The sequence below is a fragment of the Syngnathus acus genome, chromosome 4 (assembly GCF_901709675.1).
Source record: "Syngnathus acus chromosome 4, fSynAcu1.2, whole genome shotgun sequence".
Lineage (NCBI taxonomy): Eukaryota > Metazoa > Chordata > Actinopteri > Syngnathiformes > Syngnathidae > Syngnathus > Syngnathus acus.
In genome coordinates, this window is record NC_051090.1 from 1,225,603 (window position 1) to 1,241,850 (window position 16,248).

Below are 16,248 nucleotides of genomic sequence, written 5' to 3' on the forward strand. Positions count from 1 at the left end.
TCAAGGCCATCTCACACTCTGCTCATGTCGTACTGATTCATCTTTTTGTAAAAATGTTGCGGTGTGTATTTTCAGTTCCCCCAGTGGTTGAAATCTTGGAGCCCCCATTCAATAGTCCCTTCCAGGAGAGAGTTGCAAACCAACGAATTGCCTTCCCCTGCCCAGCCAAAGGTACATCACTCATAATTTAGTGATCATCCGCTATGCTAAATGTTTTTTTTCTTGACGCAGGCCTTCCCAAGCCAGTGATTCGATGGCTACGTAACGGCCGGGAGCTGACCGGCAATGAGCCCGGCGTGTCTATCCTGGAGGATGGCACTCTGTTGATTCTCGCATCTTTATCACCGTTGGACGACGGAGAGTATGTCTGCACCGCTGCTAATGATGTTGGCTCGACAGAGAAGAAGTACCAGCTCAAAGTCAATGGTGACAATTCATGTTCACAACACCACTCCAACTGCATCTCTCCTATTGTAATCAAATCAATTGCTTTTCAGTTCCCCCAACATTTCGAGACAGTGACGCTTCGGGAAACCTTTCTGTCGTTCAGAGCCAGCCCACCAGTTTGGTTTGTGATATAACAGGAAGCCCCACCCCAGTTATCACTTGGTACAAAGATGGAATTCTCGTAAGTAAACTCACCCTGAACAAACTCATCTGTTATATTTCAAGAGTTTGTCTTGGTTTTTACTGGAAGCAGACTTTTATGAGCATTCCATCAGTATGGTCTGAGATGATGGAAAATGTCTTTTTTTAATCATCCTAATGTTGTTCAATAGGTAGAGGCCAGTAACAGTATCCAGATTGTGGATAAGGGGAAAAGCCTAAAACTACTGAAGGCTGCCACAGCAGAAGCAGGCAGCTACACCTGCAAAGCCATCAACATTGCCGGGAGCACAGAAAAAGACTTCTTTGTCAATGTATTGGGTGAGTCCAAAGAGACAGGATAAGACATCTTGGCTTGTGCATTCCTGTGTGGAGTTTTTCTCTCTCTTCGCCTACTTCAACTTTGTGTTCTTATAAATGGTTTTCCATCCGAAGGTGTCAGTCCATTTGATTTCTTATACACGATGGGAGGAACGGCTGATTCATTAACCACATTCCCTCTGTGCCACAGTCCCGCCCAGCATTGCAGGGTCCGACTCTCCCCATGATCTGTCCGGCACTCTCAAACAAGAGATCAGATTGGAGTGCAAGGTGAAAGGCGTGCCGTTTCCCACAATCCAGTGGTACAAGGACAGAAAGTTAGTAGCCAATAATATTAGAAAGTCCTTCTTCAATCAGTCCCTTTCACTTATGCTCTGTCATGTTTCCAGGGTGGTTTTTCTTGGGGATCCAAACTTGGAGGTCCTCGACCATGGTCAAGTTTTAAGAATTCGGAGTGCCCGTCTTGGAGACCAGGCGAGGTATCAATGTAGTGTCATGAACACGGCTGGGAAACAGTCCAAGGACTTCAATCTCAAAGTGTATGGTAAAGGCAATCCCTTTTCATCAGATGGCAGGACAAAATATCGGGAATGTTACTCAACAGCAGAGGAATGAAACACTGGAAAGTCAGACGTGTGTTTGTGTGTTGCAAGTTCCCCCATCCATCCGAGGCGGTGACCAAACAACGGAAGTTAGCGCCCTGCTGGACACAGTAGTTACGCTTGAGTGCGAAGCGCGGGGAGTCCCACTCCCCGTCGTCAACTGGTACCGAAAAGGAGAGGCCGTCCTGTCGAGCCGCCAGTCGCAGTACGTGGAGCAGGGTCGTTACCTGAAGATCCCTCGGGCGCAGGCGTCAGATGCCGGCCGGTACGCCTGCAAGGTGACCAACGTGGCCGGGACTGCTGAAAAGAGCTTTGAGCTTGATGTCTACTGTAAGATATCAATATCAATTTTTATGCTGAGTTACTTCAAATGTTGACGAAGCATATTTTGAGAGTGTGTGTGAGATTTAAAGTCATTTTCTGCTTTAGTTTGGTGAGGCTGAAGTGGAAATATAATAGCAGGTCATCCGAGTTATTTTCCGTCGTGTCTCATTTTTCGTCCTCCACCCGCAGTGCCTCCTTCCATAGCAGGGGGACAGAGTGGATCTTCTGAAAGAAAGGTGGTCCTGAGTAAGCCTCTCATCTTGGAGTGTGAAGCTGGTGGCTACCCTCCCCCTTCCCTTACCTGGCTGAGAGACGGCGTTCCAGTCCAGCATGGAGACAATGTCCGAGTCCTCGACCAAGGGAGGAAAATAGAAATGCTGTCAGCTACGGTGTCGGACTCGGGACGCTACGTTTGCGTGGCAACGAGCATTGCTGGGGAGACAGAAGTCACGTACGACGTCATCGTTTTGGGTACGCGCAAATTCCAAATTCCCATTCCAAATAGCAGAGTATTTGTAACGAAATGATTCTTTGCCTTAGTGCCGCCCATAATTGATGGAGGAGATGAGATGACTGACAGCACTGTCATAATACACAACCCTCTGGAGCTGGACTGCCACGCCACCGGGACGCCGGCACCTACCATAACGTAAGATTTATTTTGACCTCAGAATAAAGAAAGTCAATTTGACCTTGGCCGTCCTCAGGTGGTATAAAGACGGGCAAGTCGTCAGACCTGGAGACGGGCTGCGACTTGCAGCCAGTGGATGGCGACTGATTATCCCCCGCGCTCAGGTCTCCGACGCGGGTCGCTTTCAATGTGTGGCCTCCAATGAAGGAGGAGACCATGAGAAGGACTTCAATGTGCTTGTGCAAGGTAAGAGTAGAAGGAACTCTTTTCAACAGTTGTGCATACGTATTGTAATGCAAAAATGTCCTCTCTAAATGCAAGCTGCGGGAAATGTTTGGGTGAATATTTCTATTTTCTGCCACTCGGCCTATTCTCCTGTTCTGCAAAATAGACAATGAGTCTACCCTCTGAACTATTCCAGTTCCGTCATCGATTCGTTCCACTGGTACCGCTGAGCGTGCGGTGGTCCTGCACAAAGCAATCAATCTGGAGTGCATCTCCAGTGGCATCCCCGCGCCCACTCTTACCTGGCTTAAAGATGGTCGACCCCTCGATGCATCACAGGAGCACTTTAAGGTTGCTTGAGTGATTATTTGAGTGCAACAAAGAGTCATTGTTTATTTCTTTATATATAGACCCACTTTAAAAATCCACTTGAGCATGAACTGAATGAGACGTGTTTGTTGTCTTTCTGTGCATGGCTTTTGCACAACAGCTGGAGTCAGCAGGCAGAGTGCTGAAGATCACAGGGGCAAGACAAGAAGATTCTGGGAAATACACCTGCCTGGCCACCAATGCTGCGGGCGAAGCTCAGAAAAGCCTACGGCTCAGTGTCCATGGTAACGAAACAAGACATCTTGTTTCATCTGATACGTTGAGCTTCTATTTAACTCTTGTGTGTGTTTGGCAGTGCCGCCCAGCATCTCAGCCTCTGGGGAAGTCATCAACCAGACCATCTTGTCAGGCTTCTCTACTGAGCTCGAGTGCAAGGCCACAGGCAGTCCGTTACCTGGTGAGACTCACAAACGTCTTCCTTCCTGTCCTCTTCTCCAGTTCAAAGGCAGACTTTCAACTGACCCGCGCTTTTCCGTGAAGGTATCAGCAGAAAATTGATCTCAGATGGCTCCCTACAGGCGACTTGATTCCCACCGCCATTCTTTCCATGCACCGTAGCGTGCAGTGTGCAGTGTGCTGATAAGCAGCCACATTCCAGCATAATTGAAGACTTTTCTTGGGATGTGTTTGTAGTTTGGATGTAATGTTGCATTCCAGATCGACCAGGGTTTGCCAAATGAGAAAGTGTAAAAATATCGGGTTTCGCGTTCGATTCGATTCGAAGTTTTGGGCTGGGACTAAACTAGAACTAAAATATTGAAATTGCAAAACAGGCATACAAGAAATTCCAAATGTCGTCAGTGCAAATGCTCACCACCTGATATTGACACAAGCTCTTTGGTGTCCTAGCGATAACATGGTACAAAGACGGCCGACCTCTGACAAGCACAGCCGGGGTGACTCTGCTGAAACGTGGCCAAGTGTTGGAGATGGAAAGAGCTCAGCTATCCGACGCAGGGCTGTACAGATGTGTAGCAGTCAACTTGGCTGGAGTTGCCGAGACATCCCACAGCTTGCAGGTGTTTGGTCAGTGTCTTTTCTTTTCTTTGCCACTTCCAACAGATGCTTTTTGGATCCTTTGTCTGTATCAGTAAGAATGTCAAGACTGCTGTTGTGGCTTTGCGCAGTAAATCCAATCAAAGCATTTTTCTCCCATTTCTTTTGTAGTGCCTCCAGTCATCTCTAGCCGAGGTGGCACAGTAACAGTCGTCGTGAACGAGGCTGGCAGACTGGAATGCGAGGCGACTGGCGTGCCCTTACCGAGTCTCACCTGGCTCAAAGATGGAAGCCCAGTGACAAGTGTATCTCATGGAATACAGGTTATTTCTGCATATCATCCTATGATAAATGTAAATGTGATCTCATTATTATCCCCGCCCCGCCTAAGACTCGCTTACTGTGGCTATCCCTCAGGTCTTGTCCAGTGGCAAGGTGCTGTCTCTGAGCAGTGCACAGGTGAGTGACATGGGCCGCTATACCTGTGTCGCTGTCAACGCTGGAGGAGAGCAACAGCGAGATTATGATCTAAGGGTTTACGGTGAGGCGATTGATTGATTCTTCAGTATGGTGCCGTTATGTTCTTTCTCCATATTCCCCTGGACCATTTGTTACTTCTGAACAGTGCCCATCAAAGTTTGGTCCATGTGGTGGCGTCTAAGAATCTTTATTCACTTTCTCATTTAGGATTTGACAATCATCTGATCTGATCTTTTTTGGTGCCATAAAATGTGCAAAGTAGTAAAAAAAAGCTTTGATGATGATAAATGTTCAAAAGCGTTGGCAAGCCGAGAGCAGCAGGCAGCGTGTTCCATTGTTCCTTTTCCAAGCTTCCATTCTTTGTTTTATTGAAAAATTCAGACTGCACTTTGTCTTCCAGCAGACGGACAGATCACACCGGTGGCGTATCACGGGGGTCTTGAAATGCACGGCCAGAACAAGCTTAGCCTTTCAATAAACATTGTCAGCTTCCTGCAGGGAGCCGAACATGATGGCTTATACAAGCCCAATCGAAACGGATGTCACTTTGGCGCCCAGTTTACAGGCAGGCAGGGAATCACAAAGTCTCTCCCATGTCTGTTTAAACAGGCACTGGATGTACGCACAATGCAAACATCCACACAGTGTGCGTTTCCTCTGAAAGATCCCGACCAAATAAAGGCAGATTTGCTGCGGTAATTGCTACCATGCTTCAGCAGCTTCCTGACTTGCTCTCTGTCTGTCATACAGAAGACAGAGGAAATTGCCTTGCAGTCATTTTATCAATCAGGACACGTTTAAACAAACAAGCAGAGGGTCTTGTGAAAAGAAGTCATGACAAGTACCAGTGCAGTTGTAGACTGACGACATATTTCAGCTGATTTAATTGAGTTTCCCCAGCACCCTAGCGAGGATATGGAGGATTATTATAGTGAAGGCGTTTAGTCAAACGGCTGCCCTGACCGAAAATACGCAAACGTTAGTTGATTGACGTTATTGCTGCTGGCTTGGCACGAGGCATAAACCAGATGCCCAAATTAGAGAATCAGGTTAGATCACGGCCTCAGATAACAAGAAATATTCGGGTAGGTCTCCACGGGCTACTTAACAGCTGTCTATACTCATCATAGAATTCAATGTGAGCTATTTTCTGTCTTCATCATCGTAGTCTTCATTTGAGCAAAATGTTGGTACTTAATCATTGAATCTCCTGTATTGGGAATTTTGTTTTTAAATATCCATATCTTCCCCAGTGGCGCCCAACATCAAGGGGGAGGAGATGAACGCCACCGTGATGCTCGGCAGTCCTTTGGAGCTGCACTGCCTGAGCGATGCCATTCCCCCACCCGCTCTGTCGTGGCGCAAAGATGGCCGCCCGCTGTTCAGGAAACCTGGTCTGGCTTTCTCAGAGGATAGGAGTTTGCTCAAGGTTCAATAAACCTCTTCATTATGAAATAAGTGACCGTTTTTAATCGACCACGACTGGATTTGTGTTCGTCATGTAATGTGCAGTGCCAGGGTTGGTATTGAGCTGATTCTTCTGATTGCTAGCTTGACAGTGCTCAAGTGCAGGACTCAGGCCGCTATACCTGTGAAGCCACCAACATTGCTGGCAAGACAGAGAAGAACTATAATGTGAATGTGTGGGGTGAGTTCTGCACTTTGTTTTGGAAATCATTTAAAAATAAAAAGTGTTTTCCACTTACTTTTTGCAGTGCAAATCATCTCCCATTCTTAGCAAAAGATTTTCCAAAGTCAATGAAATGTGTTTATCTCCACGACAGTTTCTCCAAGCATTCGAGGCTCACAAGAGGTGTCACCACTCACAGTGGTTGAAGGAAATCTCATCACACTGCTGTGCGAATCCACTGGCATACCACCTCCCAGTCTAAGCTGGAGAAAGGATGGTAAATAGAACCGCTACGTATATGCTTTTACTGTACTAAAAGTCATGTGATTCTCACCTTTTCTTGCGCACCAGGTGCGGTACTCCAGTCCGACGAGCGGCTCAGGGTTTTATCGGGAGGTCGTCAGCTGCAGATTTCCAACGCAGAAAGGGCGGACGCAGCGAACTACGTCTGTACGGCTTCCAGTGCAGCCGGCAGCGCATCCAAGGAGTACAGCCTGCAGGTTTACGGTTCGTACGCTCCGAGGCATCCATTTATCAGCTTCAGTCGAGTCCAATTCATTTGTTGTCGTCGATCTACCTCGTTCGCTGCCAGCCCGGTTAAAATCTTTGAAGTCTATGGCACTGAATGATTTGAAATAAATATTAAAAGAAAAAGTATGGAATTTTGTACTGCCGAGAAACATGTCTATTGCTCAAATCGACACCTATGTGCTCTTCTCACTTTAGTCCGCCCTTCCATCAGACACGGCGAGGGTGACACCGATGCCGTGGTTGTGACAAAAGGAGGCAACGTGACGTTACAGTGCGCGGCGGATGGCCTGCCACGGCCGACGCTCACCTGGCTGAAAGACGGACGGCCCGTCACAGGGCTGCGTAGCGCTAAGCTTCTGAATGAGGGAAGGCTGCTTCAGATTCAAGATGCTAAGATTTCAGACACGGGACGCTACACGTGCATCGCGGTTAATGCGGCAGGGCAGGCCGACAGCAAGCACGACATCAGCGTGCACGGTAGGTAGGAAGTGGTAACCCGGAGTCCAATTGCACTCTGCGTTTGAGTTGACCTTTTTCCTGCCTTTTCCAGTCCCACCAACTATCGTGGGCCAGGTTCAGTTCCCAGAAAATGTCAGCGTTGCGGTGAAGAACCCTGTGGCTCTGAGCTGCGAGGCCTCCGGCATTCCTCTTCCTGCCATCGCCTGGCTGAAGGACGGTCGACCGATCAGCGGGAGCAGTTCTGTTCGTGTGCTTTCAGGTCAGGGCAACTTCTTACATTTGATGCTGAATGTTCAAAGTAATCATTGCAAAATAATGACAAAATTAAATACGTTGATGGCCTAGGAGGGCGTAGCCTGCGTCTAATGCACGCGGCCATCGAGGATGGCGGGAGGTACACCTGCATCGCATCAAACAGCGCTGGAGAAGAAAAGAAACATTTGGACCTAAACATCCTTGGTAAATGAATAGTCCTTCTAATTGGTTACTGAAGACATTGATGACCTTTTTCTACATTTCGACCTCATCGCAAGCAGTTCCACCAAGTATCGTGGAAGAAGGAAGTGTCACGGACACCAAAGTGAAGGAAAGGCACAACGTTACGCTGACCTGTGAGGCCTCTGGTATATATATCTTTTGTCCCATCAGTCCTGGAACGTTTTTGCAACACCAAGCTTTGTAAAATACTCAAGTCTGTTTTTCTTTAGGCAACCCAATTCCAGAAATCACGTGGCTAAAGGATGGAAAACGATTACTGGCCGACACACGCCACCATGTCATGTCTCATGGGCGTTACCTCGTCATTTCCGGCGTGCAAGTGGCTGACACCGGCAGATACAGCTGCCTCGCGTCGAACAACGCAGGAGATCGCAGTCGCCATTTCAACCTCAATGTCCTGGGTACATACGCAGGACGGATTCAAAGTGTTCGTTTATTTGACTGTCTTGTATTCTCTTCAGTTTCTCCCACCATTGCCGGGTCAGGACCGGACGGTTCGGCCGAAGAGGTGACGGTAACCTTGAGTAGCCCCACCTCGCTGGTGTGCGAAGTTCAGTCGTTCCCCCCCGCACTGATCACCTGGCTCAAAGATGGCATTTCCTTTGAGTCCGGTCCTAATGCCAGAGTTCTTCCAGGTTATATTAATCTAGTCAAATATAAATTTGATGTCAGTAATGTATCATTGAAAGGGATTGATACATTTTGTTTCTCCTTCTCCAGGTGGGCGGAGCCTGCAGATTCTTAACGCAAAAGAAGAGGATGCTGGACGTTACACTTGTGTTGCCACGAATGAGGCTGGAGAGACACTCAAGCTGTTTGATGTCAAAGTATACGGTGAGTTTACGCCATGCACGTCATCCACTAAGGCTGTCCCACAACTCCTCATTCAAATACCCATAATGCTGCTTTCACCCCAGTTCCCCCGCAAATCGATAAAAACGACATCCCGGGTGATGGACTAGCGCCTAAAGAAGTCAAGATCAAGGTCAATGGAACGCTAACGTTGGAGTGCGCAGCGCAGGCCTTTCCTAGCCCAGCACTGCAGTGGTACATGGACGGAAAGGTACACACACCATCTCTTTTCCACTTTTTGGGTTTTATATCTGTCAATGAAAGGGCCTTTCCTCTCGCTGATGCTTCTTCTTCTTCTTCTTCTTCTTCTTCATAGATTCTGCGGGCAGATGAGCACGTGTCCATTGCAGCTAATGGTCGGATTGTTCAGATCCGACATGCTCAGGTGTCCCGCACTGGCCGTTACACTTGCGTAGCCACGAATGTAGCTGGAGAGGACGAGAAGGACTTTGATGTAAATATACAAGGTGAACTGGGTTGACTGATGATGATCATGTGCCTGAGACCAACAGTGAATTTGATGGGGTTGATATCATTGCTGTATTTGGTTTTTTTCATCATCATGAGCTTCTTCTTCTACGCATCTCTTTGAAAATATCTGCAGTTCATTTTTTTTTTGTTCCTCCCCTTTTTTCTCAGTTCCTCCCAGTTTCACCAGAACTGGTGATCCACTGTCCCCGTCCGATTTCGGGGTGGATGCCCGTGATGTGATTCTCAACAATCCAATCTCTCTATATTGTGAGAGCAATGCCGTACCGCCACCGACTCTCACCTGGTACAGAAATGGCCAGGCCCTGAACTCCAATGACAACATTTTGATCATGCCAGGTGAGAGAGCAGAAAGAAAGAACCAACGAGTGCATGCTCATGTGTCCGTGCTTTCCTGTCAGGAGGAAGAGTGTTACAGATCCCCAGGACTCAGGCGGAGGACTCGGGCAGGTACACATGTGTGGCTGTCAATGAAGCAGGAGAAGATTCGATTCAGTATGACCTTCGAGTATTATGTGAGTGTGATCTTGGACTCAACGTAGTATTTTGAAGCCTCCGCTTCACTGCGCTGTATTTGTGTGTTACATCAGTGCCCCCCACGCTACGAGGGGTACACAACGATTTACCTGACGAGGTGACGGTCTTAGTCAATAAAACAAGCTTGTTGGAATGCCATGTGGATGGCAACCCCGCCCCTAAGATCACCTGGTTGAAGGACAACCAGCCAATCAGCTCTGACGGACCTCGTAAGATTCTCTCCAATGGCAGAACACTTCAGGTGACTGTTACCGATCTCATTTTGAGATCACCGAGTACGATGTCATGGAATGAATGCTTACCAAGCGTGCCTTCTCTGTCAGTTGTTGGCAGCTCAAGTGTCTGACACTGGATGCTACGTGTGTGTGGCTGACAATGTGGCTGGAAGTGTTGAGAAATCCTTCAATCTTAATGTCCACGGTAAGGCATAAAAAACACCTCAAATATAGATTTGTTTCGTTTTCTTCTACAACTTTATGTCCGTATCTCTCTTCTTCTAGTTCCTCCTACTATTTTAGGCCTAAACCATGAGAATGTGACAGTGGTGGTGAACAACTTTGTGTTCCTGTCATGCGAAGCCATGGCTTTCCCCCCTCCTACCTTGACTTGGTTAAATGACAGGGGGCCACTTCAGGCCAACGCCAATGCACTCATCATGCCGGGTATGTTATAAGTCACGTGGACGGAGAACGAGTTAGGTTAGCAGCTTCATTTGTGCCCGCAGGTGGTCGTACTTTACAAATCTTGAAAGCCAAAGTATCAGACGGCGGGAAGTACACTTGTGTTGCCACGAATGCGGCAGGAGAGGCTTACAAGAACATTTACCTCACCGTGTTTGGTAAGTCCTCCCTTTATGTCAAGCGAGTGGAAGACACAAATCATCAAATTGGAGAGTTGTTTTCTCCTCAGTTCCTCCCAGTATCCGGGACAAGAACGGCGATTCTCCCGTTGTGGTGAATGTGCTTGCGGGGGAATCGGTGACTTTGGAGTGTGAATCCAATGCAGTTCCTCCTCCCATCATCACCTGGTACAAGAATGGAAGGATGGTGACAGAGTCTGTCAACTTGAGCATTCTTGCTGGAGGGCAAATGCTTCGGATCAGAGCCTCAGAAGTGAGGCATCGTTATAATAAATGAGTTTGAATCGTGATTTGTACGTTTTCCGAATTGATCTCATTTTATTTTCAGGTGTCTGATACCGGACAATATGTGTGCAAGGCAACCAACATTGCCGGTCAGATGGATAAGAACTTCCATCTGAATATTTACGGTATTCGGGTTTAGCCGATGATGCAATTCTTCCATTCATATGCCCCTAGATTTTTGAAGTCAAGATTTATTTTGCTATCAATTGCAGTTCCCCCTCACATTGACGGTCCTGCTGAGGAAAAGGTTGTCGAAACCATCAGCAATCCAGTCACCTTTTCCTGTGATGCTGCCGGGATCCCGCCTCCCAGTCTCACGTGGTTGAAGAACGGACAACCGATAGGTGAACATATGCCGGGACCTTCTTTTACCGTGGTGGATGAAATGGCATTGTTCTATTCCTTTTCGAGAATGACAATTTCATGTATGTGATTTGTTTAGAAAGCTCAGTTTCTTTGGAGATGCACATCTTCTCTGGAGGCAGCAAGCTTCAGATTGCACGGTCACAGTTGTCTGACAGTGGCACTTATACTTGCTCGGCCTCCAATGTGCAAGGCAAAGCGCAGAAAAACTACCACCTCACCATACAAGGTAACTGGAGACAAGAACATCTTCTTACCTGATTCACATTGGGTGACTGGAGCTAAAAGCAACAATACTCTCTGAAGTTCCCCCCAGTATCTCTGGATCAGAGTTACCCAGTGAGATTGGGGTCCTGCTAAATGAAAGCATACAGCTGGCATGCCATGTCCAGGGATCGCCAACTCCGACCATCCAATGGTTAAAAGATGGACAAGTTATGAACAATACAGGGAATAAGGACTTCAGGTACATGACTGCCAGCAAGAAGATGTGGATATTGCTGCTATGCTCTGCTCTGCTATACCGATGATGCTGTGGTGTTGCTTAGGATCAGTCCAGATGGCAGCATTCTCACAGTGACTGCTACCTACACCACTGACAGTGGCAAGTATACCTGCGTGGCCTCCAACAGTGCCGGAGAAGAAGACCGGATATTCAATTTGAATATATATGGTTGGTCAAATACGTACGTTTGTCATTGTATTTGTTCCCCCGGTAATAACCTGAAGTTTCTTTTACTCCCTCAGTGCCTCCTGCGATTGAGGCCAACGATGAAAAAGTCGAGGAATTGACGGCAGTCCTGGACAACTCGGTCAGCATCGAATGCGTAGCGACAGGATCTCCTCCGCCCCAGCTTAATTGGCTCAGAAACGGCCTCCCCCTTCCAGTGTCTTCACACATACGTCTTCTCTCTGCTGGCCAGCTGCTCCGGTAGGCACTCCAAAACAGTATGACAAGTCAATGATATGATTCATACATGTGGGATGTGTCAACCAGGATTACACGCACCCAAGTGTCTGATGCTGGCACCTACACCTGTGTGGCATCAAATCGAGCGGGAGTTGACAACAGACATTACAACCTACATGTGAATGGTGAGTCTGCCATGGGATGACGTTTGACAGGAATTATCATTGGGGACTTTCTTTCCCCTCTGTCTTAGTCCCCCCAGTTCTGGATGGAGCAGGGAGCACGGATGAGGTGACTGTAGTTCGAGGGAACCGGGCTTCTCTGTTGTGTTTAGCCGATGGAAGCCCAACCCCGTCTGTCAGCTGGCTCAAAGAGGGGGAACTCCTCTCGTATGACACCCAACTGAAACGAGTCAACCAAAACACAACAATTCAGTTCCTCCAGGCTCAAGTCAGTGACGCAGGACATTACACTTGTATTGTCAGCAACACCGCTGGTCAAGCAAGCCGTCATTTTCATTTGAAAGTTCTCGGTAGGTGAAATCATAGAAGGCCGTTTAACTCTTCTTGGATTTGTGGTGCTGATGTGTGGTTTGTTTTCAGAGCCTCCGCAAATCAAGGCATCTGATGGAGCAACCGAAGTTTCCGCGGTGGTTAATAATGTACTGGAGCTTCAGTGTGAGGCCTCGGGTATTCCTCCGCCCTCCTTGACGTGGCTGAAGGATGGACGTCCGATCCCACAAACAGACAGCCTGCGACTCCTTCAAGGAGGAAAAGTGCTCCGCGTCGCATCGGCACAGGTGGCAAATTCCAATAGTGATACTTTGCTTGGGTTATTCAAAACTATTCACAGCGCCGCGCAGTACATGCCACGCGTGGATTTAATAACCTAAGACGTATGTTCAAATGTGAATTCAGTTGGAGGACACTGGCAGATACAACTGCTTAGCCAACAGTCCAGCAGGAGATGATGACAAAGAATTCTTAGTGCGAGTGCATGGTGAGAGACGGAAATATATTCATTGTCATTTTATCTTCACCCTTTGAATGGGCTGTAAAATGTTTTTTTTTTTTTTTGGTTTAAGTTCCTCCTAACATTGCGGGGGAGAGCACTCCTCAGGATGTGTCCGTGCTACAGAACAGACAGGTGACTCTGGAATGCAAGTCTGATGCTGTTCCACCTCCAACTCTAAGCTGGCTTAAAGATGGTCAACCATTGCAGGTCGAGAAAATCACACAAAAGTTTTTTTCTTCCCCACGCACTGACTTCTCCTGAGGTGTGTGCCTGAATGATTTTTTTGCCATCGCGTAGGTGTCTGCACGTGTGCGCTTTCTCTCTGAGGGCCGCTACTTACAGATCAACATGGCTGAGCTGAGTGACAAGGCCCAATATACGTGTGTGGCCAGTAACATTGTTGGCAAAACCACACGCGAGTTTAACCTGACCGTCAATGGTAAATAGATGTATTCATGTCGATGCCAATTCACAATGTTAACATAACAATGTGTCTTCTTCTTCTTCAGTGGCACCGACAATCAAAGACGGCCCTCAGACCGTGTTTGTTCTTCTTGATAAGCCAGTTGTGCTTGAGTGTATTGTCAACGGTGTGCCAGCACCCCGGGTCACATGGAGAAAACATGGAGCTGTATTGGCTGGAAGTAACCCCAGGTACACACAAATGAACTCTAAAGCTGATTTTTGCATTTTCTCGCTTCCCATCAATATTTGCTCCTATTGTGTGTGCAGGCATACCTTTATGGATGATGGCTCGTTACACATCCACTCTGCGCAGGTGACCGACACCGGCCGCTATTTGTGTATGGCCACGAACCCGGCGGGGACGCAACGCAAGAGAGTAGACCTCGAAGTATATGGTGGGGGGACAGAAAGAAAACCATGCAAAGACATCAAAAAATAAAGTGTCCATCACCAAACTGTTTTGATATGCTCTCACCGTTCAGTGCCTCCCTCTATCCTTGATGGACGCACCAATGTGACGGTTACCGTCAATGTTCAAACCACCCTCGCTTGTGAGGCCAGTGGCATACCCAAGCCCTCGGTGGTCTGGATGAAAAACGGACAAGAACTCAATACTGACCAGAACCAGAATATGTACAGGTTGATTCAGGTTTTTCTACCCCTCTGTTTTATCGTCATCTTCTCGTCATTTCAAGCTGTATTTTGCTAATTCTAAGCGCTACACAAAGCCAGTAGTCAGTAATTCTCTCCAGTGTCTTTCATCTTCTGACGGAACTTTGTGATTTGTCCTTTGTAGATTGCTCAGTTCGGGTTCACTGGTAGTGATAGCACCCACAGTGGAGGACACGGCTTTGTACGAATGTTTTGTCTCCAATGAGGCGGGGGAAGATGCCAGATTCATCAATCTCACTGTCCAAGGTGACTAACATCACGACTCTCCATTTTTATTGCTCAGGGTGAATCGAAAAGTGAGCGTTTGGCTACTGTCGTCTTCCTAGTTCCTCCATCCATAGCTGATGAACCCACAGACCTCGTCGTCGCGAGACTGTCACCAGTGGTCATTGCCTGTACTGCCTCGGGCATCCCAGATCCCACAATTCATTGGAGCAAAGATGGCGTTGAGACGCTCAAGCTGGGACAAGGATACAGGATCTTGCACACGGGTCGGTGTTCTCATGCTTTTTGTTGGAACTGCCTTTATATTTCATGATGAGGTTGATCTATACATTGCAGTGATGTTGATATATTGGGCTGTGTTCAGGTCAAATTGAAATAAGCTCAGCTGAGCTCAGTCACGCAGGACGCTATTCATGCACAGCGAAGAACGCCGCAGGCTCGACTCAACGCCACGTGCTGCTCACTGTGCAGGGTAAGACTTCTTTTCAGGGAGATTTGAGCAAATCGGCCTTGCTTTGCATCCACATGTTCTTTTTTCACCATTTTCTTAGAGCTTCCCGAGATCCATTCCCACCCATCCACCCTGGAGGTGATCCTCAATAATCCCATCGTGCTGCCCTGCAGGGCCACAGGCTCACCAAGGCCGACAATCACCTGGCAGAAGGAGGGCATCAATATACACACCGCAGGTAAACACTTTGTCAGCCATTATTCTTACGTGACGGATTGTCGAAGAAAAGTCTCGTTCTCCGATAGGTGGAAGTTTCACAGTGCTACCTAACGGGAGTCTCCAGATCATCAAGGCGTCTGTGTCCAACTCTGGAACTTATATATGCGTGGCTCAAAACCCAGCGGGTACAGCCTTGGGCAAGACCAAACTCAGAGTCCAGGGTAAGTAAGACATAACTGCTTCAAAATATTGGAAATCCTATTCACTTGATCTGATCACTCCCCAGTACCTCCAGTCATCAGATCAGACAGGCAAAAGTACCTGGCTCCCGTGGACTCCTCGGTGACGCTGCATTGTCGATCGGATGGCGTCCCTCCACCTTCCGTGACGTGGCACAAAGACGGGCAGCCCGTGGGGGAATCCGTACGTCAGCGAGCGCTGGCTTCGGGCTCCTTACAAGTGGCATTCGTCCACCCGGCCGATACGGGAATTTACACTTGCACCGCCTCCAACTCGGCGGGAAGCGCAAGCCTGGAGATGAGCCTGACCGTGCAGAGTGAGTTCAACACAAACAGCACTGTTTGCTTATTGGAATCAGCTCATTCCAAAAAATGTCCCCTTTGCAGTCCCCCCCTCCATTCTTGACTTAGAAGAGGAAGTAGTTGTGGTGGAAGGTAAGCAGGCCCAGCTGGCATGTGTGGCCAAGGGCGTCCCACAACCCAGCCTGTCTTGGGAGAAGGACGGTGTTCTTTTAGGAGTGCAAACAGGAGAATACACCATTTTGCCTTCTGGGGAGCTTGTGATTGAGACCGCTCAGGTGAGGACTCCAGCTCCGTATATTGCCTGTGTACTGTCTCATGTGAAAAATGATCATCTCCCTCCGTTTGACATCAGCCTGGTGATGCAGGAAGTTACACATGTGTAGCCAGCAATGATTTGGGTCACGACAGTCGGACCGTGAGTCTGTCTGTTCATACCCAGCCGGTCTTCACCGAGTTGCTTGGTGACATCTCCCTCAACAAGGGCGAGCGCCTCCTGCTGGAATGCGGAGTCAGCGGGATCCCCCTGCCCAGGATCACATGGGCCTTCAACAACAACATCGTTCCAGGTGCAAGCAAAATGCCACCATAAAAGTATTTCTGAAAATGTCCTTATTTTATATCATTTATACAGTAGCCGTGACTATCTACTTTTTTCACCATATTTTTCTAATG

The 16,248-nt window shown here is 47.9% G+C and overlaps 1 protein-coding gene across 1 annotated transcript in view; it reads left to right on the forward strand.

The window, feature by feature from the left end:
* The window catches only part of hmcn1 (hemicentin 1), a 41,219-nt gene that overhangs the window by 16,959 nt on the left and 8,012 nt on the right, over positions 1–16,248 (forward strand). The window contains exons 25-83 of the mRNA XM_037250373.1: positions 76–171; positions 232–426; positions 498–628; positions 780–927; positions 1,118–1,244; positions 1,317–1,471; positions 1,581–1,859; positions 2,043–2,324; positions 2,394–2,502; positions 2,561–2,730; positions 2,906–3,060; positions 3,200–3,323; positions 3,395–3,496; positions 3,949–4,125; positions 4,267–4,418; positions 4,513–4,636; positions 5,829–6,004; positions 6,127–6,223; positions 6,360–6,482; positions 6,557–6,712; positions 6,932–7,213; positions 7,287–7,454; positions 7,541–7,654; positions 7,732–7,818; positions 7,903–8,094; positions 8,155–8,328; positions 8,414–8,527; positions 8,611–8,756; positions 8,862–9,012; positions 9,185–9,373; positions 9,436–9,549; positions 9,625–9,812; positions 9,895–9,991; positions 10,072–10,233; positions 10,296–10,409; positions 10,481–10,683; positions 10,759–10,840; positions 10,928–11,059; positions 11,158–11,307; positions 11,385–11,544; positions 11,627–11,751; positions 11,826–12,009; positions 12,076–12,173; positions 12,242–12,520; positions 12,591–12,787; positions 12,906–12,987; positions 13,073–13,209; positions 13,300–13,441; positions 13,512–13,656; positions 13,735–13,862; positions 13,950–14,106; positions 14,264–14,385; positions 14,466–14,630; positions 14,729–14,836; positions 14,916–15,053; positions 15,121–15,255; positions 15,321–15,590; positions 15,661–15,851; positions 15,929–16,142. Coding sequence (XP_037106268.1) covers positions 76–171; positions 232–426; positions 498–628; positions 780–927; positions 1,118–1,244; positions 1,317–1,471; positions 1,581–1,859; positions 2,043–2,324; positions 2,394–2,502; positions 2,561–2,730; positions 2,906–3,060; positions 3,200–3,323; positions 3,395–3,496; positions 3,949–4,125; positions 4,267–4,418; positions 4,513–4,636; positions 5,829–6,004; positions 6,127–6,223; positions 6,360–6,482; positions 6,557–6,712; positions 6,932–7,213; positions 7,287–7,454; positions 7,541–7,654; positions 7,732–7,818; positions 7,903–8,094; positions 8,155–8,328; positions 8,414–8,527; positions 8,611–8,756; positions 8,862–9,012; positions 9,185–9,373; positions 9,436–9,549; positions 9,625–9,812; positions 9,895–9,991; positions 10,072–10,233; positions 10,296–10,409; positions 10,481–10,683; positions 10,759–10,840; positions 10,928–11,059; positions 11,158–11,307; positions 11,385–11,544; positions 11,627–11,751; positions 11,826–12,009; positions 12,076–12,173; positions 12,242–12,520; positions 12,591–12,787; positions 12,906–12,987; positions 13,073–13,209; positions 13,300–13,441; positions 13,512–13,656; positions 13,735–13,862; positions 13,950–14,106; positions 14,264–14,385; positions 14,466–14,630; positions 14,729–14,836; positions 14,916–15,053; positions 15,121–15,255; positions 15,321–15,590; positions 15,661–15,851; positions 15,929–16,142 — 9,114 coding nt within the window. The remainder of the gene's footprint in view (positions 1–75; positions 172–231; positions 427–497; positions 629–779; positions 928–1,117; positions 1,245–1,316; positions 1,472–1,580; positions 1,860–2,042; positions 2,325–2,393; positions 2,503–2,560; positions 2,731–2,905; positions 3,061–3,199; positions 3,324–3,394; positions 3,497–3,948; positions 4,126–4,266; positions 4,419–4,512; positions 4,637–5,828; positions 6,005–6,126; positions 6,224–6,359; positions 6,483–6,556; positions 6,713–6,931; positions 7,214–7,286; positions 7,455–7,540; positions 7,655–7,731; positions 7,819–7,902; positions 8,095–8,154; positions 8,329–8,413; positions 8,528–8,610; positions 8,757–8,861; positions 9,013–9,184; positions 9,374–9,435; positions 9,550–9,624; positions 9,813–9,894; positions 9,992–10,071; positions 10,234–10,295; positions 10,410–10,480; positions 10,684–10,758; positions 10,841–10,927; positions 11,060–11,157; positions 11,308–11,384; positions 11,545–11,626; positions 11,752–11,825; positions 12,010–12,075; positions 12,174–12,241; positions 12,521–12,590; positions 12,788–12,905; positions 12,988–13,072; positions 13,210–13,299; positions 13,442–13,511; positions 13,657–13,734; positions 13,863–13,949; positions 14,107–14,263; positions 14,386–14,465; positions 14,631–14,728; positions 14,837–14,915; positions 15,054–15,120; positions 15,256–15,320; positions 15,591–15,660; positions 15,852–15,928; positions 16,143–16,248) is intronic.